The 27321-nt window shown below is 40.2% G+C and overlaps 1 protein-coding gene across 1 annotated transcript in view; it reads left to right on the forward strand.

The window, feature by feature from the left end:
* grapa (GRB2 related adaptor protein a) overlaps positions 1–27321 on the forward strand; it is a 44860-nt gene that overhangs the window by 11650 nt on the left and 5889 nt on the right. Inside the window, exons 3-4 of the mRNA XM_012876643.3 lie at positions 2529–2648; positions 18364–18532. Of these exons, the coding sequence (XP_012732097.1) occupies positions 2529–2648; positions 18364–18532 (289 nt within the window). The remainder of the gene's footprint in view (positions 1–2528; positions 2649–18363; positions 18533–27321) is intronic.

The raw sequence follows: 27321 nt of genomic DNA on the forward strand, positions 1-27321 counted from the left end.
AGGTGGAGACAGTCATGTGTCAATAAGTGGCTTAGTAAAGTTGCGTGTGGCTGTGGAACGATGGCAGCGTTGGCAATGCTGCAGAACATCGCCAAAGGAGGTTTTCAGAGGGAACGTGTTTTCGGAGGTCGTACTGACCTGCTGGCACATGATGGTGAGCGGATTATACTACCTGGATCCTCTCACCTCTCCTTGAGCCTCAGACAGAACAAGAGCTACAAGATTCCCTTTTGTCCAATATTGAATGCACTGCAGGGCAGCTCAAAGGACATGAGGGGTGGTGTCCCGCTGTATACCCCAATTTCCAGTCCCCCCCCTTTCTGCAAATGTCAATTAAAATGTTGACTCTGCTTAGTGATAACACGTCACTGTATATTAAACTGTCGGGTGATAGCTTGATCAAGTACCTTGTTTGATATAACTACATTTTCATTCATGCCATACTTTGGGTCACCCTCATGTGCTGGCAGAATGGCAGACAGTGTCTCCCCTATACAGGCAGACCCTCTCGCTTCATTTGGAGCCAACTCTGGCAACCCTGGGCCTACACTAGTGGCTGTTGGCTCTCCTCTTGTTATCCATCTTGATACCAGGCCACTTTTTTTTATGTAGGCCAAAGATCTTTCTGCTTCTGCTGTGTTTATGGCATCCGCCACCTTCTGCTACTCCATTTGTTTCATTTTATTGCTGATTCCAGTAGAATTACTGCCAAATAAACTTCAACGTCTTGCCTCTACCGCCAATACTAAGACCTCCATTTCACATCCTGTTTTTTATTTTTTCCTCATCACCACCGTTGCCATGGTTATTTTCACACGTGGTGAGTGCCCTCTGGCTATTTCTAGTACTTTGCATATTTATTTGTAGGAGGGCACTGGGCGTGCCAAGCGGACCCTGCAGCTGCGCTGAAAATCCTGCAAATTAAGAAGCATAAAGGAAAGGTCTGCAATAACACATGTGCGCACAGTTTTATACATCTGTTTGTTTTTCATGAGCTGCAGGTTTCACAATTTCTCGCTGCCACCAATTTTTTGTATGAAATCTGCACACTTTTTTTTTCCACGAGGCCCCAGGTCTGCCCTGTGTTTAGCTTCATCCATATCCTTATCAACTCTGACCGGCAACTAAACAGCATGATGCTGCCATCACCATATTTCAAGGTTGGGATGGTGTTCTTCAGGAGTAATGTACGTTGCCAGGTTTCTGCCACTCCATAAAACCTTTCCACGCATGTGCTTTGTCTCCAACGAGGCTTGTGGCAAACTCCTCAGAACTTTTAATGACTTTATTTAAAGCATTTTTTTTTTTTGTGTGCGACACTTTCATAAAGACTACATTTTGTAACAACTGATAGTTGCCCTACAGACCGATTCCTCCATCTGTGTGGTGGCTCTATTCATCTCCTCAAGATTTATCATAGGCCTCTTGGCTTTTTCTGTAATTATCGCTCATTTCAGGCCTCTGCAGATCAAGGTGACATGCTGAAGAGGTGATTCAGCCATTTAAATGTATTTTGTTGCAAGAACACATCTAAAATCCTGCAGAGCACTGGCCATGTTGAAGACCACAACAGTTTTTTTTTTTATATAACTCACTATAACTTTAGGAAAATCTAACCTACATTCTTTTTCACATACTATTTTATTATTTATTATACAACATGATTGGTCAATTGCTCAACAGCCTTTTCGGGATTTGACATTTACAATGAAAATTTAAATTACAATGTACTTTCCACTTCACAATTTATGTACTAACTTGCTTTGGTCTGTCACATAAAATCCCACTGAAGTAAAATAAAGTATGTGGTTAGGTAAAAAAATTTGACAAAAAGTGGAAATGTTCCGCTTGGCATGTATCCTTTTGCAGTGCAGTGCAAGATTTAGATCAGTGACGTATTTTTTTAATCGTTTAGTTATCAGGTTCCTCTCCTGTGGAACCAACTCCCAGTTACTACTTAAAAGTAGACAGGGCAGACACCCTGTCTACTTTTAAGACTAGGCTTAAAACTTTCCTTTTTGACAAAGCTCAATGGCTTTTGTTACCCCGAGCTATCTCTATAGTCATGCTGCTATAGGCTTAGGCTGCTGGAGGACATCGGGGTCCATTTTTCTTATTCTGCTGAGTTCTCCTACTGTTCTCCAATTTGCATTGTTTGTTATTTCTACTTTAAACTTTTTGCTGTATGTAATTTTTTTCGTCATAGTAGGTACACCTGGTCTGGCATTTCCTTAGCTGTGACACCATCCAGGAGAGGCAGATCATCTGTTATTATCATATAACATAGAAAGGATTCCTGGATCAATGTGTGCTTCTGTGCTTTTTTGTGTCTCTGCTCTGTCTTCTCTAATCTCCAGTTGGTCGAGGCAGATGAATTTGTTCATACTGAGCCTGGTTCTGCTGGAGGTTTTCCTTCCTGTTAAAGATTGAATTTGACTTTGTAAAGTGCCTTGGGATGGCATGTGTTGCGAATTAGCACAATATAAATAACATTTTAATTTTCCTGTTTGTTTCTGTCTATCCTCCAGGTGGTTCGCAGGCCGAATATCTCGTGGCGTGGCTGAGAGTCGACTTAGACACAGAGAGTGCGGCGCATTCCTCGTCAGGGAGAGTGAGAGTGCTCCTGGAGAGTTCTCAATGTCTGTTAGGTAGGAGATAAATGCTCTTATATTAAATGAAAAACATGGTATATCTAGTTTGTTTTCTTGTGTATCTATTTTTTAAATATATTTCTCTTTAAGCAGCTGACAGATCATCATTTCATTAAAAGAAGTGTAACAATTTAAACAGATCAGTCTTAACACACACAGTTGCTTCGAGTTTCCTTTGTTAGAGGAATGGGGTTAGATGATGAGGTGTGAGTGAAGGCAGAGGGTAAAATGGAAGATTTGCCACCCCCTCCGGTCTGATGTGACTTAATCCTGTCTGGCACTGCATCTGGAGCTGCTGGTGCGGCTGTATGCAGCTGAGCCTTGGATGACGCAGCTGAGCCTTGTTGCTGGACCTTGAGGGCAATATGGGATATTGGATGTGGAGAGCCCAAGCCTTGGTGCCTTACCAGCAACAAGAACTTCTTGTTTGTTCATCATTGGGATATGAGAAGGGTGTAAAAAGTTGGATAGGAGGCTGTTTCGACATGTCCCTTTCTGTCAATATTTGTCGCAGGACACCTGTCTGGAAGAAGGACAAAAAAGAAAAGGGTGGGACTGTGTAAAACATTAATCTGTCAAGAGGGGACAGGAATGGTTTCGATGCCACCTTTTTTGTCCCGTCGATCGATGTCTGACAGGCTGCAGTTGCTGGCTGGTGCAGCAGCTTGAAAAATGGGTCAAGTTTTGTCCGTGTGGTTGTTGTGCACTGACGGCGCTGCCATCAGAAGAGACATTTTGACAGCAGAAACCATGGAGATGCCAGTCTCAGCTCGGCTTGGTTCAACTTTGACGACCGTCCGTGGGAAAATCTGAATCCACTTTTGCTAAGAGCAGAGCAGGCAAGGCTTGGTGAAATATATTGCTAAAGACACATTTCACAACAGGCAAATCAATACAAATTGTCGCAAATTGTGTTATAATGTGTACAGCTGACTTAAAAACAGATAGTTTGCCTCTCCATAACAGTATAACTATGATATGCTCTTTATGTATACCAGAGTTCTAGACTTGACCATAGCTGGATGAGTTTAACTGACTGGTTCTTACTCTGATGCAACAGTGCAGTAACTTTTAAAGTTAAAAAAGGACCAGAGAACATAACCCAACCATCAACAGATCAAACATATCAAATTCTTTGAACATTTTACTCTAATGGTTGGAAAGTCAGGTCCAATAATCGTGTCTTTATCGCCAAAGCAAGTCCATAACCCACAACGTCAAGCTGGTGACTTTTACAGGTGGGACTCCCCTTGAGTTGGCTAATACCATTGACATCCCTGCTTGTGATGTTTAAGGACAGGATCTTGAGGTGTAGAGTTCATGAAACTCTACATATAAATATGTTGGCTCCGTTGGTGTGTTCAGTCATGATCATCTGTGTGTATTGGATGGATTTGGAGTTGAGTGCAAAGCAACTACGTTCAGGATTTTAAACAGGACTTTAAAGCCAATGCCATGGTTCTAATTTAGAAAAAGATGGGTCAGTGGTCAGTCTATGCCTTAAGTGGAGGAGTTTAAGCATACTTGTGCCTTGGTAGGATGTAGTCGGAGATGAATAGACACAGCCGGTCCTTGTCTGTCTTACTGTCAACACTTACTCCAGTCTATCAGGGTGAACGAAGAGCAGATACTCATGTAGGTCATGAGATATGAACAAGGACTAAAAGACTTGTATCTAAGATTTAAAAAAATAGTTGAAACTAGCTTCCACTGTTGTTAACTAGTCTCTTTTCATTAAATAGGTATGGTAAGGAGAACCCTTCTGTATCGTGGAGTAGAGACTCTGCTACTCTATGTTGAAAAGAATTAACTCCAGTGGTTTGGGCATCTGATCATAATGCCTCCTGGATGTCTTGCTTCTGGAGGATGTATGAGGATATCACTTAGGTAAAACCAAAAAAAGTTAAATGGACAGAGGTGTAATGGACAAAATGTATCCAATTTGGCTTCAGAACACCTTGGGGTCTCTCATAGAGAGCTGGGAAGTGACCTTGGGGAGAGTAAAGATTTGGGCTTCTGTTACTTCTGTTGCACAACCTTGAATAAATAGGGGATACTAAATGGATGGTAAGCATAATAATTAAAAGCTTTTACTAAGATCATGTGTGATAATATTCAAAAAGCTCTTCATTAGAAACTTTCCAAAGCCAAAGTAATAGCTTCCTGAATTTTTATCAAAAGCACACCACTGGACATTTGTATTTAATGAAGTGATAAGAAAAAAAATACATAAAGAGGACAGGTTCGTTGAGTGCTATTTTTAAAACTTTGGTTAGGAGCGGGGAGATGTGTTGAAGACAGACAGCATATGGGGCTTTTATAGTTCTCTATACTTCAGCATAGTTTTAAAAGGCAGAACTCTTGTAGAGGGACTTCCAGCAGATCATACCCGTGAAACTGTCTCAGTGGGCTCTTTAGTGAACTGATGCCAACCCAGACTTTATTTAGAGGTGCAGCAATCCTGTTTGCCTCCCTGGATTGTTTCCCAGTTCTCTTTAACTCTTAGCTCAGCAGAAGATAGACCCAAAGGATAGTTCTGGTCATTTTTTTGCACTTGCACATTGCTGGAACTTAGATCTCTGTTCTTTTCAGCGAATACTTTGTTCCATAGCCTCGTGCTCTTGGCATTTCCTTCTAATATCTGTCCTTCCACCTACATGCAGCTGACTGAGAGTATCGGCCTTGTACAGTCTCTGTGAGAGAAAACACACACATATATAAAATTGTTATTTTTTTTCTTATTTTCTCTAGCTTTAACCCCTTCTGTTTGAACGGTATGATAGCAATAAACCCCGGGATACACGTGCAAACAGTACAGACTGGTTTCCTGTTGCTTTTTCCTGTGCTTGCTGAAGGTCATGTGAAACAAAAGGCATTTTATTCCTCTTAAAAATGGGTTTCTGCTTCCATAAACCAGATGGATTTCCACAATATTGTGCATGTAAATGTTGGTGCGTTGCTAAAACTCACCACATTAACTTACTTTTTAAATAATTTTAAAGGTAGGTAAGCCTATAACCCATTATTGTCAAAAACTAAGAAAATCTTTTATTCTATTAAGGGTGCAGTTTATTTGCAATACAGGTAAAATATTAATAAATTAGGACATTATCAAAATGTCTACTAATTTGAGCAGTTTAATCCAAAAACATGCATTGTATAGATTCATTACACTCAGTGATATAGTTCCAGCATTTATTACTATTCATTTAGATGATTATGGCTTTCAATTAATGGGAACCTAGAATTTAGCTTTGCAGAAAACTGGAATCTTACATAGGTCTAAATAAAAAAGGCATTTCAATACATAAATTGTATGTTTTGGGCTATACAATCATAGGGAAGACTGCTGACTTGACAGTTGTTTAACAGACAATCAATGGCATCCTTTTCAAGGAGAGTAAGCGACTAAAGGTTATTGGCAAACATGCTGCCTGTTAAGGGTGCTGTATCCATGGACATAAATAAAATGTTGCGTGGAAGGAAAAAGTGTGGTAAACAAAGATTTACAAGCAACAGGACTAACCGCAGACTTAATGGCGTTATGAAGCAAAGCCCACTCAGAATTTGGATTATATAATTAAGAAGAAGATAAGAGACAGCAAACCCAAGAAGTTCACCAATAAAGAAAGCTAGGCATCTTTAATATGCCAACAGGGCCACAGGGGAATCACCTATGTGACACCACAATGATAGAGAAATCATGCAAGTGTTCAGAGCACATACTGCAGACATTTTTTGATCACTTAAAAAATGTGCCGTATGAAAATTAAATTTTACTATCTCCCTTTAAATACCATTATCATAACACATCCTTAGATATAGCTGGCGTCCATATGCTAATGCTTCACAAAGAATGAACGGAATCTGGCTCTTCATTAGGCTCGTCATCCATCATCATTAGCCTGTTATCAGGGACAATACTTCAGAGTGGAACCATTAAGTGACCCTCTGGGCTAAGCCTACGTTACAGTTACATACTGTAAGCTTCTCTGAGTGTTGAGCAACACACAGCGAGTTCAGAATACCATGAATATCATCACCAGAGGAGTAATTTCACACTTGACGGACCTCACAAAAATAAAAAAATTATAAAAAAAAAAAGGTGTGTGTCAAGACATGAGAAAGTGAGCAAATTATTCAACATTCTGTCGGTGTGTGGCAGAAATGCAGAATTGACCTTATGGTTGTATTTCGCCTATATCAATATATCATTGATGAAATTAAGCTTCATCAATGATATATAGAACATTTCAGAAACACTTTTTGATCTCTAGTGAGGACCCCTGAAGCACCATTCCTGAACATGCTTGCATGTTCATTAGACCACGAATGGAAATAGATCCAATGAGACCACAGCTAAATGGAAGAACCTTGTTACAGAACTGATGTCTTTATGTGTTGCTGGCAAATGAGCATAATTAAATCAGACTAAGGGTTCTCTAAACCAGGCTGTGTTATGTCCGATGCCTCAAGCAAATAACCGGGTGAAAATGATAAACATGATGAGACAATGGCGTGCAGATCCTGCACTTCAGGGGAATAGATGCACGTAGTTCTACATACAAATGCTTGCGTATTTATGCAAAGCCTGTGCACACTTATTGTTCTGTTTTTATGATTCTACATACTGGAGGGATTTCCAGTCCCATCTTACTCGAATCGACATACTCTTCGGAGTCGGGACATTGTTTTCAAATCTATGGCGAAGTAAACAGCAGCTAAGAAGAAGCGTAAATTTGCACATATCCAAATGTGAAATGGAAATAGTTATGGAGAAGGGGGAATTGTATCTGTTTTATTTGGTTTCGGTTGTGATATCGCTACCAGAGCAGAAGCTGTTGAAGGGGGGGATGAAACAGAAGCAATCAGCTTTGTTAGCTCAGAGAGATGAAATGAAATCTGCAGTGGAACAAAGAAATGATCGGATTATAAATAGGGAGCCAAAAAGCTCTGCAGCTTATGTGCAGCATCAGGGCTTTCATCACCCAGCCGAAGAACTAGGACCCCAAACAGCCAACTATCTAAATGATAAGTTAAAAGTTGCTCTTTTTAAAGACTATGTAACAAAGTGGTTAAATGTGTTCACAGTGTGGGTTTTGCATGAATGGTGCCCTGGGCGGACAACCTCCTTCTGGATCCTAAACACAACCAAACACACGCTTGGCTAAGGCTGTTCTGCAAAAAAAAAAAAAAAAAAAAAAAAAAAAAAAAAAAAAAAAAAAAAAAAAAAAAACAGATAGAAAAACGAACCAAAAGGCAATTCATTATGTAAGAGACAGTATGAAGTATTAATTGTTAAACAAATAAAAGCTGGTTTGGGTGCAACTGGCAATTAGCTTTTTTCCTCTCCTGTAGTGACTCCAACCCCAGGCTGTGCTGCTCTGGGCATAAAGTCATATCACCCACAGCAGAACGCTTTAAGTATCCCTATTACATATGGCAGCAGTTATTTTGCCTGAAGCAACCATAAATAAATAAGAACGTATCAAGAAAAATATATAGCTACAAACAAGGTTATAAAGATCAGGCTCAAATGAAAAAGTCTAATTTCTATGGTATTTAATCTATTTTATTGTGTCTAAACCTTTGTTATCATTAATAGCTATCATTGATGGATGGATTGGTTGAATGTATACACTTATTTCATCCTACTCCTCCATGCATTAACATCGTCAGGCTTTACTGTTCCAGTTTGTAGAGTGCGTAGATCAAATATTAACGCACTACATTATACATACAACGAACATGTAGACATTTGTAATTCTTATGAATCTTGCAGTGGTTTCAACATTTAAATGAACACGTACACAGTACCTAATTTAAATTTATAGTAACTACAGCAGCAATAAAAACAACTTGTATTATAATTAACGTATTTATTTTTACAACCTATACTAATAGTACTATTAAAATAACAACTATTATTACAATGTCAAGGTGTTTCTCAGTTGACCTTCCCCCCCCCCACCCACCCGTTAGTTGAGGAGATGAGACATTCTGATATTGATGCTCAACAATTGGCTGAAGAAGGCATGCACTGCAAAATCTGTGAACTTTATTGACAACTTCAATGTTTCCTCTAACAAAAGACATATTTTCAAGAAAGATGGATTTTGTCCTAATAGGTCGAGAAAAAGACTCCTCACTCCCAGCTTCTTTTGCTCAGTAAATCAGAGGCTTCATCCAAATACTCTTAATAATAGCTTCGGCTCCTGTTCCTTGACCTTTCATGGGGTCAACAGGAAGAACTCTATCGTGGGGAGTAAAGGAGCCTCGGACTGCTGTACCGATTTCGGACAGCCTTTAAGTCTGACGTCATTACGTGACGAAAACGCACATGGATGATGCGAGTCAAATCTGGGCGTACAGCCTTCTGAAATTGAACTACAAAGTGCGCGCTCTCCATATTCTCCATGTACAGGTTTGCAACAACACGAGCAACTGGGGATCCCATGTTTCTGCCTGTCAGGAGTTGGCACAGTTGCTCTGTGGATAAAGTGGTTCTGATGCTAAGGGTGGTGTCTGATTTTAATCTAGCACAGACCATTTGCACAGGTCCATCAACAAGAATGGGCGTAAAGATTGATGTGGCATCCCTCCATGTGTCCATGATGACATCCCTCACCTCGTCCATTAATTCCATGGGGTTCTGCATGTAGTGTTGTGAGCTGCTAACTAAAGGACAGAGAACAGACTACAGATACTTGGAAACATTGTAAGTGACACAGCAAATCATGCAAACAATGGGTCTTACCGGTACATCTTGTTTGTGAATTTTGGGTAAACCGTACAGACTAGGAATGGCCTCACCTGGGCACAGTCTGTGGTGCAGAATACGGTTGATAGCCTTGTCCTGCTCCCGATTTTATAGGCAGTCTAACAACTTCTTCTTGTAACCACTTCCTCTTTTCAGCAGCTCATATGTGGATGGTTCATTAAGGAGTATCATCACTTGTTCACGATATTCTTTCTGTTTTAAAATCACTCTGCTGGAAAGATGATGATGTTTTTGTGCTTGCTGAGGGTGGGGAGAGAGCCCCTCTCCTCTCTGCTGATGTTAGAAGGTGGTTTGGCATTGCTGAGGCAGGTTTAAACGTTGCTCCTAAACTGTTCTGCTTCAAACTCTGGGATTTTGTTGCTGCAAATGGCTGATTATGTGGCTGTGGCTGATCATCTCCACCAGAGGGATTCTTCTTGGTGTCACTGCAAAGTTCAGTCATCCAGCAAGAATTTCTGTCTCCGCCTGGGTGAGTTGTCTGTCGGATGAATTCTTCACTCACTTCTTGGTCTCCATGGCGTGTGCCGGTAACCTGACTCCGGCAGATGGATTTGCTCCTCATATCCATCTGGAAACCTTCCGTTGAAGTAATTTTGGGAAGGGGCGAAAATACTGGTTAGCTGATTGGCCTATGTTGGTGATAGACGGGCCAAATAAACCAATCAGATCAACGAAGCATATGACGTACTAACAGCGACGACGAAAACACAACCACAAGCTCTTGCCGAAACCAGTCGGGAGAAGAGCAAAAACATCTTTTCCTCTGAGAAAAGCCTCCAGAGCAGTGTTTTGCTCTTCTTTCAGTGAAGAAATACTCTGTAATTCCGATAAAACTTGCTCGATAGCCACGCTAACGCTAGTTTCATCGGCTGAAGCCGCCATGTTCTTTAGACTGAACTGTCGCGCTTCTCGTTGCGTCACACCTCAACCCGCCTCAAAGCCAACGCTGATTGGACGTTCGTTTGGTGAACGGCTCCAAATTTTCTTTAACGGAAAGTAGCCAGACTGATCTGCGAGTGAAACCTTGAAATCTCGCGAGATCAGGATTGTCTCACGAGGCTAGTGTGCCAGTGATCTGACGGTTAGTCCAACCTTCTGTGCACTTTGCAGTTGAACTTTGCATGTGCACAAAGTAGCCCGCTGTTGGAGATGATGACAGTCATAGACTCAGCCTCAGCAATTCCAAGCCACCGCCTTCTGACATCAGCAGAGAGGAGAATGACACTCTCCTCACCCGCAGCAAGGACAAGAACATCATAACCATACTCTAACCAATAGGCCACCACTCCCACATAACGGCCTAAAGATAGGCTTAGCGGGCAGAAACAGCTTTAATATAGGTTTGCAAAGTAACCAAGTCTGTACATCTTGAATAAAGTGTATCAGAAAATAAACTTGTTTTTGAACATCACAAAAAGTCCTGTCATTGGTTTCCACATGCTATTTTTGTTGCTAAGTTAACCGAATGCTTTTATTACATTTAGCTTGCAGACATATTAACTTCACACAACTTCAGAAAGTTGAAGTAGGTTAATCCTTTGACACTGGTAGCATAAGATAAAAAATAAGCCCTGGTTGCTGCAAGGCTTGAAAATGTATTTCTGATTTTTTTTTGGTCAACATTTCTAGCCATGAGCCATAAAATGCCATTTTATTCTTTTATTGCCATTGTTGGTGTGGTTTTCTCTTTAAATCCTTCAGCATGACCCTGGAGATCAATGGCAAAATTTAATATCACAGCTCAGTGATCAAAACACAACTGAAAGACAGGGATAGAAAGACAGAGAGGGAGACAAAATAGAAAAATACTGAGTTAGATAAAGAGAGAATGAACAAGCTTCGTAGATAAAATGGGTTGAACAGGCGACAGTTTATGGCGCGTGGATTTGATAGATGATGCAAGTTTTCGCTTCACTGAAGCTGAAATCAGACTAACTCGTCTGAAAGATAAAAATCTGCAGTAAGTCCCCACTTCTCTCTCAAACTCCTCCATCACTTTTGCTGCTTCTATTTTATAATCAAGGCCTAACATGGCAGTGATTATATTTTTGATTCTAACTTGAGGAGACAGATCACAACTTGGGATCTTCTTAAACCTTTTAAGAGTCTCAAAAGAAAAACCAGAAGTACCTTACTACTATTATTAGGTTGACTTTAAAAATGTATACTAAACATCTCCACTATATCTTTAATAGAAATGACCCTTACAAACTAACGCTGGGACAGCCAAACATGCTCTGCTCTGCAACATTTATCATACCCAAGATTTCACGTCTGTTTAATTTCAGGTACACATACATTTTTTAAGCATTCATAATAATATTGGGTCAGTTAGAGTTTAATGGCTAACATACAGCACCAGCCACAGTGAATGAAACCTTTAATTTAAGTACTTTGGAGCATACAGAGAGGGAGATTGTACTGAATTCTGGGTCCTCGCTCGTCCTTTCTTCTCTTTAGTTTTCTATGTGGTTTTCTATTTAGGTCTGCAGACTGTGATGGTCATGGAGGAAGATTAATTCTGCCTACTGAACCATTTCTGCGTTGATTTTGCGGTCTTGGATTATTATCCTAATGAAAGACCAAATAATGACTTGTTTTCGGTTTCCGAGTGGAGGTGAACACATTTTTCTCTAAAATGTCCGAACAGACAGACCCACAGTATAACAGATCCTCCGTCCTCATTAGCGGTGGAGATGAGAAGCTTTTCCAAAGATTCGTCCATTGCTTTAAACCAAATCCTGGAGCGTTTAAGTGTCTTGATGTCTTGTTGACGAGTGATAGGATGGAACGAGAGACGAACAGGCAGACTGGGGCTGCATCTACAGTAATGGGGATGCGTCTCTGGTCTGTTGTGCTAAAGAAAGCAGAGCTGAGCCAAAAAGAAGAGCTCTGGATTTACTGGTCCGTCTACATTCTGACCCTCACCTATGATCATGAGGCACGGATCATGACCAAAAGAACGAGATCCGGGATACAAGTGGCTGAGAGGGGCTTCCTCCAGAGGGTAGCCAGGCTCAGCCGCAGAGATAGGGTGAAGAGCACTGTTATCTGAGAGGAGCTCAAAGTAGAGTCACTGGTTCTCTGCATTAAAAGGATTCAGAAGAGGCGGTTTGGCCATCTGGTCAGGATGTCCCCTGGGTGCCTCTCTTTGGAGATTTTTTTGGGCACATCCCACTGGGAGGAGACCCTGAGGTTGGAGGGACTATATATCCTTTCTGGCCGGGTATTGCCTTTGTGTCCCCCAGACTGAGCTGGAGGATGTCTGTGGGGAGAGGGATGTCTGTGTTTTTCTCCTGGACCTGTTGCCCCCATGACCCGATCTCGGATAAGACAATGGCTGGATAGACGGATGCTTGTTGCGTCAAAGCTTAGTCACATCTGGCACAGTGCACAATCCCAGATTGAGTTTAATCAATGCAAATTTAGAAATGTGACAGTAACCTTCCTCCTCCCACACCACGGCTTCTCTATGTACTGTGGACAGAATCTAGCAATCGTTGTGGAGACTTCGTGATCACAAGATGCTAAATCTTGTTGCAGTTCTAGAACATGGATCTTTTGGAAATATTTCTAACCGTTTCACCTTTTTTTAAAATTATTTCTCTATTTGTGGATATGGGCAAATTTAGGTGAGCTGCTAATTTGTTGTAGCCATATCGTCACTTTAGAAGTATAGCTTTCCTTTGCCTTTCTTGAACTGAATGTTCTCTTGACTTTCCCATATTGAAGAGTTGCAACAAGAAATGGGTCACTTTTTTTCTTAACGTGGGTTTTTTACACCCCCAGCCAATTAATTGTACTAAAATCAAAGATTGGTTGAAGAAAAAATATCCGTGTAAGATCAACTCTGGCAATAAGAGATTAATTAAATGTATTTTTTTTCCCACATCTTCACAAGGGGGGCCATTGGGCCACACTTCCGACTTCTTATCCCCCACTTAACGTCTTTTATCATTCTCGTCTCCAACTCTCAGGGGACAAACAAACCCACTCATACACATTTCCTTCCTGTCTTTCCTCACTCAACTATTGAATCAGGTGATGCCTTATTAATGCTGCAAGTAACTCGGACCTCCCCCATGACATGCATAGTTGGCACAAAAGGACAGACTGACACGCACAAGGCCAATATGCTCCGTCTCCAACAGATAAAATACAACAGAGTTAGTATTCACACTGACACACACATTGGTTGGCACAAACATGATATAACCTGCGATTCGCAGCACATAGACTCTCCATTGCACTTGCAGAGTTTCGCTGACAGCTGGCGGTGTCAGTGTAGTCGTGCAAAATATTCCACACATCTGCCGCAGTTTAGAAGCAGAGCGGCAGATTAGTGAGAGAGAGAGGTTGGCAGAGGCCGAAGACAAGACAACAGGAACAGGGAAGTGAGAACGGATTAATGCTAGAAACCAAGAGCAAGGCGGACTGTTACCCTTGTGCAAACCGGAATGCACTGGTGCAAAGGAAGTTTCAAAATAACTTTAGTTTTCATCTACAATGCATCTGCATATCTGCTGTATTGCTATTTCATTTGCTTCTCTTTCCTTCGTTCACACTCTCTCCTTCATTTGCTTTCACTTGGACAGAGAATACAATCTCTCCATCGGTTAGAGCCCTAATTACCGTGGATCGGAGAGACGAGCCGCCACTTGCTACAAATGTGCTGGGAGAGCTTGTAATCCAGCAGAGACAGATGTGTTCTGCATTATTACAGCTAACTGCTTCTCCGCTGTCTCTGGATGTTAATTATCAAAAGTGTGATTCCTGGCAACATTACTCATTCTGGCTTTCCTTTTCCTACATCTTTCTACATGCTGTGAGATTTGTTTTTTTAATATATTTTGAAGGGGCAGTTATTTGTGCAGAATAAATGGAGTCTATAGTGTGAAAAAACTGCCTTTCTTGTGATTTTCCTTCAAGGTTCATTGCAAGTATTTCCCTAAATATGTGCTTTGATGAAGTAGGTGTGTGTTGCCAGTCAAATTAAATTATTCAATTGTAGCTTTAACGGTGGATAAATATCTGATTTGATTCTGGTTAGGTGGACGGAGCCAATTATGTGTCATTGATCTTTTGTTATCTCTTGTCCTGAGCTATCTTCAGGAAACCCCCGGTATTTTCTTTCTGCATTTGTTCTGGAGAAATATATCTGTTCTGCATTAGTGGATGGAAATGACATGCCTTTTGATCTAAAGTGCCGTTGAGCATTTGAGCTGTACGAGATGCACTGTTTCTTGGATATCACTGGAGACGGAGTTCAAATCCTTCTCAAAAGACTACAACAAACAAGAAGACTACAACAAAAATTACAATAAAACCATTTTTATTTACCTTTATTTACACAGGCTGTCTCATTGAGACCAAAGATCTTAGTTACAAGAGAGACCTATTTTGATAAAACAAAGAACAAAAAAGTTACAAACACAGGAAGTTTAAATAAATAAATAAGACATTAAACTCAAATTAAATAAGTTGATAAAAAGGACCAAAAAACAAGACAAGGTTTCTAGGAAGATTTATCTATTTTTCTTCAAATAATTTTAAATTGTTTCAGAGGAATCATGTGGCTAGTTTCAGATCCTAGGGGTTTCTACACTGACAGTCTTCAGTAAGAAAATATATTTCTGAAGGAGAGAAAGCCCTGAGAACAAAGTTTGTGGCTGGACTGTCTAAGTGCCATGTAGGAGGGTAAATAAGGTGGAAACAATCCAATAGCTTTGTAGATGAAAATGTACCAATGCATGAGTCTACAGATTGATATCTATATCAGGTGACCTGAGAATATAGTGATGAGTAAAAAAATTAGTAAAATTTTTTTTATTTAGACTGCCAAAAAGAGCTCATGTTTGACACCCATGTGCTAAACCAATATCAGACAGCTTTTGACAAAGGATTGCATGAGTGGCAAGTGCCATAGACAAGTGCAGCAGCACAGTAGTTTTTGCCATCCAAGGTTTCAACAATATCATTTACAACTTTTATGGTGACCATAACTTTACTGTGTTGTTTCCTGAAACCAGACTATTATTTAGGGGGGGGGGGGGGGGGGAGTTGGACAAAAGTAGCCTTCAGCACGTATGTGATGACATTCGTTTGCAAAAAAAAAAATTGAGCATATATAACAGAAACTGGTTCAACTACAATAACTGCAGCTAAACGTAACAAAAGAAAGGTTTTTGGGTCTCACAGATTTATTAGGATTAAGACCCTTCAGTGCCGTAGACATTTCACTGACAGACACATGTGATAAAGTGTTTCTGTTGAGGGGGGTAATTCATGGAGGAAAGCAGAGGGTGACTATCAAAGACTGCATCAAATAAGGATCCAGAGACCATGAAAATTTAAACCATTACGCATCTCTGACATATCTGATATCACAGTGGAGTTTGTTGTCACAAAGTGAGAAACTTAGCAATGAGAGTTGCCTGAGATAGCCTTTAACATTTCTTTGTGTTATTTAAACATTTTGTAATCCGAGACAAATAAGGCTGTAATCAATGATTTATTGACTGATATCTAACGGAGGTCTACATATGGATTCAATGTTAAAATCCAATCTTTTCGGTCCTTTTATTTAAAAACATAAAGTCAACCCATTATTCCAACTGCTGCTAAAATAATATAATGACTATTACCATAAAATGTTCAGGATTTATTGTTATTTATTGTGGGGTTAATAAATATCCTTGCGATCTAAGTATATGGATTGCATGAGGGCGAGAATCCGTAAGACATGAGGTTGAAGCAAGCAAGGCGATGGACTCACAGTGGAGCAGATAACATAGAGAAACCCAGATACAGATAGAGAAGTTTGACCGAAGTCTGATAATAGCGGAGAGTATGAGACCCATGGGTAAAGCATGAGGAAAGAGGGACAGATGGCACTGCTACTTGCAAAGATGGGAAAAAAAATGAATATTTTTAACATAAAGCCACCCCGTAGAGCAAGGTGGAGGAGTAGCTGAAACATGTCCAATCACGAGGCAACCAGCTTTGGTTTTTCACAGAGCACTGTCTGGATAGAGGAAGAAAATTCTGGGTCAAAAAAGAGATGTCCACTTTATAAGGAGGAGGAGAGCCGATCGCATTAAACTCAATGGGAGTTATTGTGTTCATCGCACATAAATATGTTTCGTAATATTCTATCACTGGAATCAGATAAAAAATAAAATGAATGGTAACAAGGATGTTGCCACCGTTTTTCTCCAGCGTGATGGCATTTTAAAAATCATCAACATAAACCCAGCACGCACATACATCCTCTGCGATGTGTTTAGAAATATGGGGGTGTTGTGCTGATTTGCGCTGCATATTTGAAGCAGTTACACAAGCACATAATCACAGGGAGATGTCCAGATTTCCAAAGATTAGCCCGCAAGTTACTTAGCAACCTCCACAAAGCAGGACAAGGGAGCAGGTGATTGCCAATTTCTACCGGCCAAACTCTTTTAATTATCACAACAAGTCGCGCACTTAAGCACCGCAGCTATTTTTATCCGAGTCGCTGGCGGCGATTCGTCGTCACTCAGCTGCAAGTAAACATATTGTGCTCTGAGCGGACCCGTAGCCTATTCATGAAAAGATTTCTTGAAATGTTGCCAACTGCGTGGTGCAAATTGCCGCAGATAAACTACGGGCCGGTATGATTTCTGTTTCACAATACATTTTTGAATGCCCTGTGTGATGTGTGTTTTTTTTTTTTCTCGAAACCCTGACTACTTTTGGCACATTTGGTTGGTAGGATGTGCTTTCTGCAAATTCCTCAAAACCCCACTGGGCAGCCTGGGTAAATGTCATTGGGTGATCTTTTGACAAAATGACATGACACACACACACACAGGCTCAATGCAAAGGTTGAATTATTATTCGCATTCACCCCTAACTGATTCACACTTTCAGAGTTTCCACGTTTCTTTCTTTCCGTTTCTTTCTTGCTTTGTGGGTCTTGAAAGCTCTTTTCTTTCAAACCCGGCTAGCGGTCTAAATTCAATTAACAGCAAAGCTCAATGTGAAATAAGGTCAGTGCAAGTTTAAAAGGGATAAACGGACGGGACTGCACTGAATGCATGCCAGCTCCAACAGCTGACAGCTGCGCAGCCAGAGGGAAATCTCTGCAGACTAAAGGCCAGTAGTGTTGGTATCTGTCCAAAGCTTGACCTGAAAGGATCGTCTGCCAAAAACAACTCGTGATATGAAGAAACTCTTTCCTTTTTCCTAATTTGTTTCAGTCTTGACCTCTGGTCTGGGAAGCTGGGGGACAACCAGGCTGCAGCTCCGCCTTGTGGTGGCCTATATAGCACCCAAGCTCTGCACTGCTGTAGAGGAGAAGGAAAATAAAGATTTTCCAGCAGATTTTTTAAATTAAAGTTTTCTGTATCTGTGGTTCTATTGTGTATGTAAAGTTTTCACCTGGATGCAAAGTCCTACACCTGGCCTGGAGGGAGCAGTGTAGCACTCAGATTTAGAGGAGTCGACAGGTGCTTGTGTGACTTATTTAGTGCAGATACTCATTTTTACGTAGCTACCTCTCATTGAAGAACAAACTAGGCCTGCAGTAAAGCTAACGGCCACAGGAAGTTAGAAAAGTAGCATATACTTTTCTGACAAAAGTAAGCCAGACAGTGAGATTTTATATATATATTTTTTAATTATTGGGTCTTGTTGCAGCCATTTCGACAATAGGATGATTGTGGTTGTCAACATTGACCCTGCTATGGATATCCCTTTAAAAATGGCATTAAATGCAATGCCAGAGTTTAGTCCGTGTATAGGTGAAAGAAAAATATCACCATTCTGTTTAATTGAGCTAGACATTTGAAGTATATTTTTTTACAATTGTTTTGTGGACTAATCCGTTAACCATTACACTGTTAAACAAGAAGCCCTTATTTTCCCCCTTTTCTCCCGTCATGTGTTTTACAGTTATGGCGACCACGTTCAACATTTCAAGGTGCTGCAGGACCGCTGCAGCCAGTACTACGTGTGGGACGAGGCCTTCTCCTCCCTCAACGAGCTGGTGGACTTCTACCACAGCAACAGCATTGCTAAGGAGAGGACGGTGTATCTGAGAGACCCGGAGCACTTTGCCAGGGTGAGCATATGTGACTCATTGTTTCTTTCTCTATTCCTGTCTGGCTTTTATTTCACCATGGTAACCACGGGAAAAATGATGGTTTTCAAGAATTTCAAGCTGAATTTTCTCTTTCTTTTTCAGTTTTAAGAAATGTGTTATTCATATTAGAACTGTTTTTCAGATGGAGTATGCATTTTTTTTTTTTTTAGATTCTAGAAGTGAAACTATATTTATTACATCTTCTTTCTGGAAAAAAAAAATCAGCTTTCCGCTTAAGTCTTTAGACTTCATTTTTCAGTTTCACCATTAATATGCTCACTAAACCTTAGAAAGCACATCTGCTCTCATCAGCCACACATCTTCATCAAACTACGTTGTGCTTCCGCTCTTGTACAACTCCAAAAATCAGACACAGTAAAGTAACACAACGCACTGCCCAACTGTTCCTTTTTCATTTTGCCTCAACCTCAAGACACAAACTGTTCTGCCACGAACAGATCCAGGAGCGCTCCATATGCTGCGCCGGTTTGACACAAAGGTGCTGCTCATAATGAAAGATCGCAGGACTGCTGCCACTCCGGTGCGAGAAAATCCATCATCATCATCATCATCATCATCAGTCGTTGAGATGACAGAACACAGCACGGGCATGCAAAACTGATATTTGGCAAACAGCTAACGATCCTCTCGATAGTATCGCACGCAGAAGAATAATGTCCCTGTGGGAGAAAAAAAAAAAAGGTGATGATCAGATGGGCATTAGAAAGACAAAGCTCGCACCGCTTGGCAGCTATTCCTGTCAGTGCCAGACAAGTTGCACCCACAGGCTTGCACAGTCGCTACAGATGCTTTTGATCCGCCGCGGTGCTGAGAGCGTGCGGGTTATCACGCTAACTGTGTCAGTCTGGTAATACTCATCACGTTACATTCATTCCCCTGGGCTGACATTTGAGATTAGGACTCTGCTTGTTGGAGGTAATTTATTAAGTGACTGTTCTGTGCTTATCGCTATGAGGCTTATGAGGCTGCTTCATGGGGAAAAAAAAAATAAATATGTTTGTATTGGAGAGTGCCTTTTGGCCTTGTTTCTGATTTCATGATTTATTTTTAGTTGTGTTTTGCATAAGAAACATGAGCTGTGAAGATGGAAATAAGAGCAAAGGACGATTAACGAGGTTTGCAGAAGCTCCTTTCAGACGGCTGCTTGGGTTTTGGAAACGCCTTCAGTGTGCAACACAGGGTTCCTTTTCTAGTCTTAAACTTTTATTTCTCTTGGTATTTATGTTTTACTTGCTTTTTTGTACTAAAATGCTTTCTTGTGTCCTTCCCTCCTTAATTCCTCTTCCTTCTTTTCTTCCTTGGGCTCTTACTTGCGTTGTCCCGTTGGGTTTTGCCTTTAGTCTGTCTTTTCGTCCTTGTGGGGGCGATGGCCTAGTTGCGAGAGCATCTCCCCTGGTTCGAATTCCACAGACTGCATCTGTGTCCCTGAGTTGGGCCCTTAGCCCCAGAATGCTCCCTGAGTGCTGCACAGTGGCAGCCCGCTGTTCCCTGAGGGATGCAGACAACAAATTTCACTGGAACGTACAAGGTTGCAAAAATGTTCATTTCTCTCAGTCCTTCCTTTATTCCAGGTGTCTTCCCGTCATTCCTTTTTTCCTTAAATTTGTCCTTCCTTATTTTTGTCCCTTGTGTCTTACCCCTCTTCCTTCCTTTGTGTCACTTCCTCTATTGTCCCACACTCCAAAATGAAAAGAACTTGAATGAATTGCTTCGGTTTGCAACAAGAAATTGAATCAAGTTGATTAGATTAGAAGCTTTGACAACATTGTAGTTATTAGAGCCTGCATGTTGTCACATTCAGTATTAGCTCAAAAACTGCAGTTTAACTGACGGTGATTTAATGCACCACAGCAATTCTCTCCTCGTACGATGACCCTGTTGCTGCACTCAGTAGAAGTCAAGGTCTCACTGGAAGTGACTGGGAACTTAAAGGTCACATGACTCATTAGTGCTACATCTCATACAGTTGTGGTGATGAGCTAATCATTGTTGCGTTAGAAAAACATATGACGTCACTTTTCAAGAGTGGGTACTTCTCAGAGAGACGAAAGATCAGATGATTTTATAGTGATTAACTTTGGTATCATAAACTTAAGGGAAGCAGGGTCTGTTGTTGAATTAATCTCTCCAGTAACATGAATCCACATTTTACTCTGGATTTCATTTCAATTTCAATCAGCTCCTATAGTTTGGCCCATAATCCAGTGATACATTAAAAGCCTTTTACTCATGCATTTTAAAATGGCTGTGCGCACATCTGTTGCGACATTTCGCGCTCCGGGAAAAATATCTTTGTCTTCATGTTCCACAGAGTGGGACGTTTTCATTTGGATAACCTTCGGCGATGTCTGGCAGATATAAGACGCCTTGTTATAGCGGAGTAGCGTCATGATTAGCCGAAAAGACAGTCAACTGAGCGAGCTAGCATTGTGAGGATGCACAGAGATGGAGGTGGTTAGTTTTTTTCCGACCAATGTTCATTCCTTGGGTTACAGGGACAATTGTTTTTATAACTGTGAGTACACAACCAGCATGCAACCCTCCGGCCATCAATGGCTTTCTGTGTTTTTCACCATTTCTATAGCAATAATTTCTAGCTAGTGGTGGAAACAGCTCGAATTATTTAGTCCAAATCCCATACTATGTGATGGATCGGTTGCAAACCTACAGTACTGCTGTGGTCATTATCTGAGACTCTCCGTTGTGGGATTAAGCTACATTAGATTATATTAATGTCCATAAACCAGTCACAGTCGTAACCCAAAATCAATTTATCTGATGGATACATTTTTGACCTCACCATTTAGAGATCTCTATCATATAAAAAGACACCGTCTGATCTCTTGGCTGATGGGGAACTCTCCATTCAAACAGCGGTTGTTTTGGCTGAAGGTTTGTCACAGACTCAAACTAACAGGTCTGGCCCTTATTGTTTGATGTGTTGGTGAACCAGGTTTAAGGTCTTCATTACTTATATTGGAACACATTTTAAATATTAATTGTTTTAAATGTTGCATTCAATGAAAGGATTAGAAAATGAGAAACAGATTGAAGTATTTTATTGTTTCTCTTTGTGTGGTTGAGCTTTGACAGCTTCTCCTCAGCTGACACAGATGAAGGCCTGTTCTGTGAACACAAGCTATTAAATGGGTAACAAAAAGCAATGCTTTAACTAATAGACTTTGAAATGAGTTGTGAAATTTTGATGTTTTAAGTGTATTGTAGTATTTGCTGTGCAGATGACTTACCTCGGTCTTTTCCTCTGCAGGGTGTTTTGGTTAAAAGATTTCCCTGGGGGCTTGAGAACCTTTCAAAGGCTCTGGAAAAGCAAATGTATGGATTGAGAAGGGGGAAAGTACCAGTAAACCTTGTACTTTAGGGTTTAACGTCATAGATTTAAATCTAGAATTAGAAATGTGGTTTTAATATTTTCCAGTGATAATGTTTGTTAAATAGAGTATTTGGATGTTTGAGTCATAAGGTAGGTGTTTGTTGATATGTTTTGTTTGCCCTGTTTCATGGTAGCTTTATTATTTTGAGGGTGAAGTAGTTATAAAAGGCTGCCCCTGGTTTATCATGCAAAATCCACTGTTTTAGTCCTTAAATACTTTTGTTGTGTACCTGGAGTCTCTAGGAGGGCGGAAATTTGCAATGTAGTCTGTCCAGGTCATATGTAGATCTCTCTCTCTCTCTCTCTCTCTCTCTCTCTCTCTCTCTCTCTCTCTCTATCTCTCTCTCTCTCTCTCTCTCCATATATATACATATACATATATATATATATATATATATATATATATATATATATATATATATATATATATATATATATTATTATTTTTTTTTTTTTTTTTTTTTTTTTTTTTTTTTTTACTCTGTGGCTGCCATACATTGGCGCCAACGGGCCCTCTGACCACCGGCAACAGGCAATTGAAGTGTCTTGCCCATGGACACAATAACTGAGATGGTCGTAGCGGGGGATCGAAGTGGAAAAAGCATTGCAGTTCTATGTTATATAAACTGAGTGATTTCAATCTGAAAAGGAAGAACTGATAAACATATTTCCACTTTGAGATCCTTGAGACCTTCAGCTGAGACCTCGTTTCACCTGTTGACCAAGGTTTTCTGCCAGTTTCTATACCTGTTTAATGTTGGTGAATAAATACCTGGTTGGTCTGTAATTTATCTCTGCCTTAAGCAGGAGGCTTAAGGCAGAGATAAAGCTAAAGGTCATTCTAAGAAAACTGAAATCTTGCACAGCTTCCTATAAAAATAGAGAACTATTCACTGACAACAAAAGCATTTTATTAAAACCAAAGCTGACAGGGTCCTCCTAAATCCAGTCAGGCAAGTCATCTTGATGGATGGGTCTTTCTTTTTGAGAACCAGAACCAAGCTGCCCTAGAAGCCGGAGTTTTCGGGGAAGAGATGTCCCATGGATCTAATCAACCAATCAAACGAGGACTTGGTGTATCACAAAAGTTTTGGCACATTAGACAGCCGTTAAAATTTCTGACTGCTGTTTTTTTTTTAACAGACAAGGTGCGTCAGATATGGCGTGTATGACCTTGCCAAAGGTCATACACACCATATTTAATCTCTGAACACTACCTGTGTAGAATAAGAGGTTACTTTGGCTAGACATTTGGTCTGAGAAAAATGATTTGAAGAAACTTGTAGAAAAGCTGTTTTTGCAGGTGAAGCCTTGAGAGTTTAAATGTGAGCCATTCATGTTGGTCCATTAATGAAAGCAGTGAAGACTACCACTACATATCATATCGATAAAATAGTTGGTTACCATGAGGACTGAACACGTGCCAGAGAAGAGGCATTGCTGACAATGGCGTCACAATTATCTCTTAGAGAAATCTTCTTTTTCTTGGCTTTCTAGAGAAGTGACAAATAGGCTGCTGCTTGGTTAGAAGAAAGCCTCTTTGCTGATGTTACTGACAACATCCAAGCAAGAGAAAAACTGTTTTGTTATATTGAATATTTTTGATATCTATATATATAAAATGACTAGTTACATATATACAGTTGCAAATGGAAACTTTTGTTGTGCACATTTCTTTTTTTTTTATAAATGGTTTTGCTAAAATTAATTATTTTAACAAGCAAGCAAAGAGCTTAAAAATACCTTAACTCCAGTCCAAAGAGGGAATAGAGCTTGCCTCAGAGAAAACATGTCACAAGTGATGATAATTTAAGGTTTTTTGTTTCTCTTGTTTTATTTTTAACACACTTTATGAACCTCGTTAAGGCTGCATATTCCCAAAGCAACTCTGAAACTGACAAGATCAATGTATATCAAGAAGCCTCGTTTGTAGTGATGCCATATGTTATTTTAGTCCTTCAGATGCATCTGACTACAGCTCAGCTATTTTTTTTCTCCCTTTAGAAATCAACCATGGCCTTAGAAAAGCTCCCTCTGTAGTGTGTGCAGCAAAGGAAAAGAAAGGGAAAGGCACTGGTATAACCAGTGGATAGGAAAGGAAAGTCCTTTATTTTTCATTATACATACAACGTACATTCGATGTTGGAAGAAAAACATTTTTTATTAAACTTTGTTATAAAATCTTTCATCCCCCCTATTGTAATTTGTATTCTGCATCTTCAAGATGAAAAAATTCAATAACTGAAAATAATATAAAGTGTGTTGAATGCAGAGGTCGCACGCTCATCTGATGATGATCCACATATATTGATCCTTATGATGGGGAGATTTACTGCAGTAAATCTGCAGCAAATTTGATCCATCAGACTCAGACTGCTCTTTTCTCCCCAATGTTATGGAACGTGGTTATCTGCCATCAAACAAGGCTGGAGGTATGATTTCCATCAGCTTTATAAAACCTAGATGTTATAGTTCAGATTTGGTTATTAATAGCTAATGTAATGCAGTGCTTTTTTTTATTATTCCTGAGAGATGTTTTTTTTTTTTTTTTATGCGCAGCCAGACAGGTGCTATGTGCCTGAAACGTTCAGGTAAACATTACCTGAACACCCCCCCCCCCCCCCCAGAAAAAGCCTTTAATTTCCCTAATCAGATTAATCACAAATGAAATTCTTGTTTAAAAGCACCTTGCGTCATGACTAAACCACATGCTTCAAGGGTTTTGTAAGGGAACCCATTCGGTTCTCTTAACAAGCACATCTGGATCAGGTGCAAGGGAGGAATTTAGCTGTAGGCCGTTGTGACGGTGTTCAAACAGACAGCTGTCACATGGGAGGCGGATAAAATGTACGACCCAAAGAGAGTGGCAGTCTGGTCCGATTCAGTGGAAGACACTGACACTTTTACAATCTACAATGTTACCCAATAATACATTTTTATTTTTTTTTTATATTCATGTGACAGTTTTCATCAATGTTCATTTCATTTGCATTGCACTTTGAAGAGGTAGCTTCCAAAGTCAGTTACCATATATGGTAAAGTTTAATCAGACTTGAGTATTTCAGCCGCAGCTTTTTTTCCTCAGGCAGCTGCTTCAGTGACACATTGATGCCTGACGAAGCGAGTGCCGGGCAGACCAGAAACAGAACACCTGGTTAGCTAGAAGTTAATAAGGAAGCAATAACATACCACTCTGAGAAAAGCAAGCCAGAAAGGAAACACAGTAGCAACCCTCTCTGTGCATTCATTTTATTTTTGACAATAATCAATAAGACTCCATTATCTGTAAGCTGTTTCCTGACATCACATCAAGAACACAATATTATTTTTCTAATAACTTAATTACGCCAAAAAAGATGCAATTGCTCTGACTTAATCGTCTGTTTGATGTGATGCATGATTTAATGTAGCTACACAATGTTCAGCTCTCATGAGTTGGAAGATGGGAGAAAAGGAAAAATTGAAAAAAAAAAAAGCGGCAATGAAGGCTGAAAATTTGGATAAGAGAGAGTCAGCTTTGTTCAGAGGCACAATATCAAAAATAACTTTGTAGACAGATGCATTTCGGATCCTTGAAGCTGCTTCACTGCACACATGATTAGGTTTTGCCATTTAAACCACAGACAGATGCAGTATTCTGAAACATAATGCCCAAACCACAGTACAGCATTTCAGTCCTCTTGATAATGCTGACATATTCTTGTGGAAAAAAAAAAGAAAATCACGAGTTAGAGGACTTCTACATTTTAATGAGCCCAATTTTCCTCGAAGGCGACATTTCATGCTTTTAAGTTCTTCTTTTACATTTCAGTCATTCAGTTGTGGTCTATATAAAGTGGAACTACAATGTCTTAGTCTCAATTCGTTGTTATTATTGCCCCACAGCACCTCTTTTGCTTCTACTCTGAGGTTTGTCTGAGAGCTCCTCGTTTTGGTGCTGTCTCATTAAATCAAAAAGAGGCGCTTCACCCCCGTCCCCCCTCCAGGTCTCAAAGCGTTCCACTCCACCCCGTTCAGCCATTTTTGTGGTATGCTGGCAGTCGGTGTAATGAATTGTGTGGGTTAATATATCCAACAACCGAATATTATCCCCAATAGTAGCCACGGCATCCTTATTGACCAATATTTGCAAAATTGGTCAGCCAGAGGTCCATGACCTTGTTTAGCAGCTCCGCTAGAAATGCTGCTACGTAATTGTTCAAAACACATAATAGGAAACGGAGTAACACTGATTGGTTGAAAAACATGGCCCAAAGAGAATATGGAGATATCTACACAGCACCTGGAGAGACTAAATTCTAATTTTCAGCATTTATAGAGACTCAAAGTACACAAAAAATATGTAAGGGCTGAAAAAGGTGATTTTGCATTTTGCATTTAAATCAACTTAGTCCCTAAAGATATTTTCAAATGAACACAGACACAACGTTTTGAATCATCAGCAGACATGCTGTCGGGCTCAGGCAGGACAAACATGGATTTTAAGTTTAACATTTCTGTATAAACACCTGTTGGACACTCCAGCACCCGGGGAGAAAGAACAAAAGCCTTTAACCTGGAGTTACGGACATGCTGACAACTCATCTCTTAGATACAAAGATATTTAGAGGTAACTTAGATTTTCCTAATTAAAGAAAATGTCTTGGGAAGACATTTCTGAAATATAAATAAGATATTAATGAAGCCGGACATGTGTGTGTGAGAGGCTTGAGTTCTGAGAAGGAAATGAGGGAATCTGAGCTGGTATAGTAGGGTTAATGCTTATTTTAGTACATATTTATCTGGTACTTCATTAATACAGTTTTGGTCTGTGGGGCAGACACCCTGTCTACTTTTAAGACTAGCCTTAAAACTTTCCTTTTTGATAAAGCTTCTAGTTAGAGTGGCTCATGGTAGCCTGAGCTATCTCTGTAGTTATGCCGCTAAAGGCTTAGGCTGCTGGAGGAGATCAGGGTCTATTTTTATCTGCTGAATTCTCCTACTGTTCTCCAATTTGCATTGTTTGTTGTTATTTCAACTTTTAACTTTATATTCTCTCTATGATAGTTTTCTTCATAATAGGTACACATGGTCTGGCGTTCTGTTAGCTGTGACATCATCCAGGGGAGCAGATCATCTGCCATCGCCATATAACATAGAAAGGATTCCTTGATCAATGTGTGCTTCTGTGTCTCTGCTCTGTCTTCTCTAACCCCCAGTCGGTCGAGGCAGATGACCGTTTATACTGAGCCTGGTTCTGCTGGAGGTTTTCCTTCCTGTTAAAGGGGAGTTTTCCTCTCCACTGTCGCTGCATGCTTGCTAAGTATGAGGGATTGCTGCAAAGCCATGGACAATGCAGAAGACTGTCCACTGTGGC

Source organism: Fundulus heteroclitus, unplaced genomic scaffold, assembly GCF_011125445.2.
Source record: "Fundulus heteroclitus isolate FHET01 unplaced genomic scaffold, MU-UCD_Fhet_4.1 scaffold_48, whole genome shotgun sequence".
NCBI classification, from domain to species: domain Eukaryota; kingdom Metazoa; phylum Chordata; class Actinopteri; order Cyprinodontiformes; family Fundulidae; genus Fundulus; species Fundulus heteroclitus.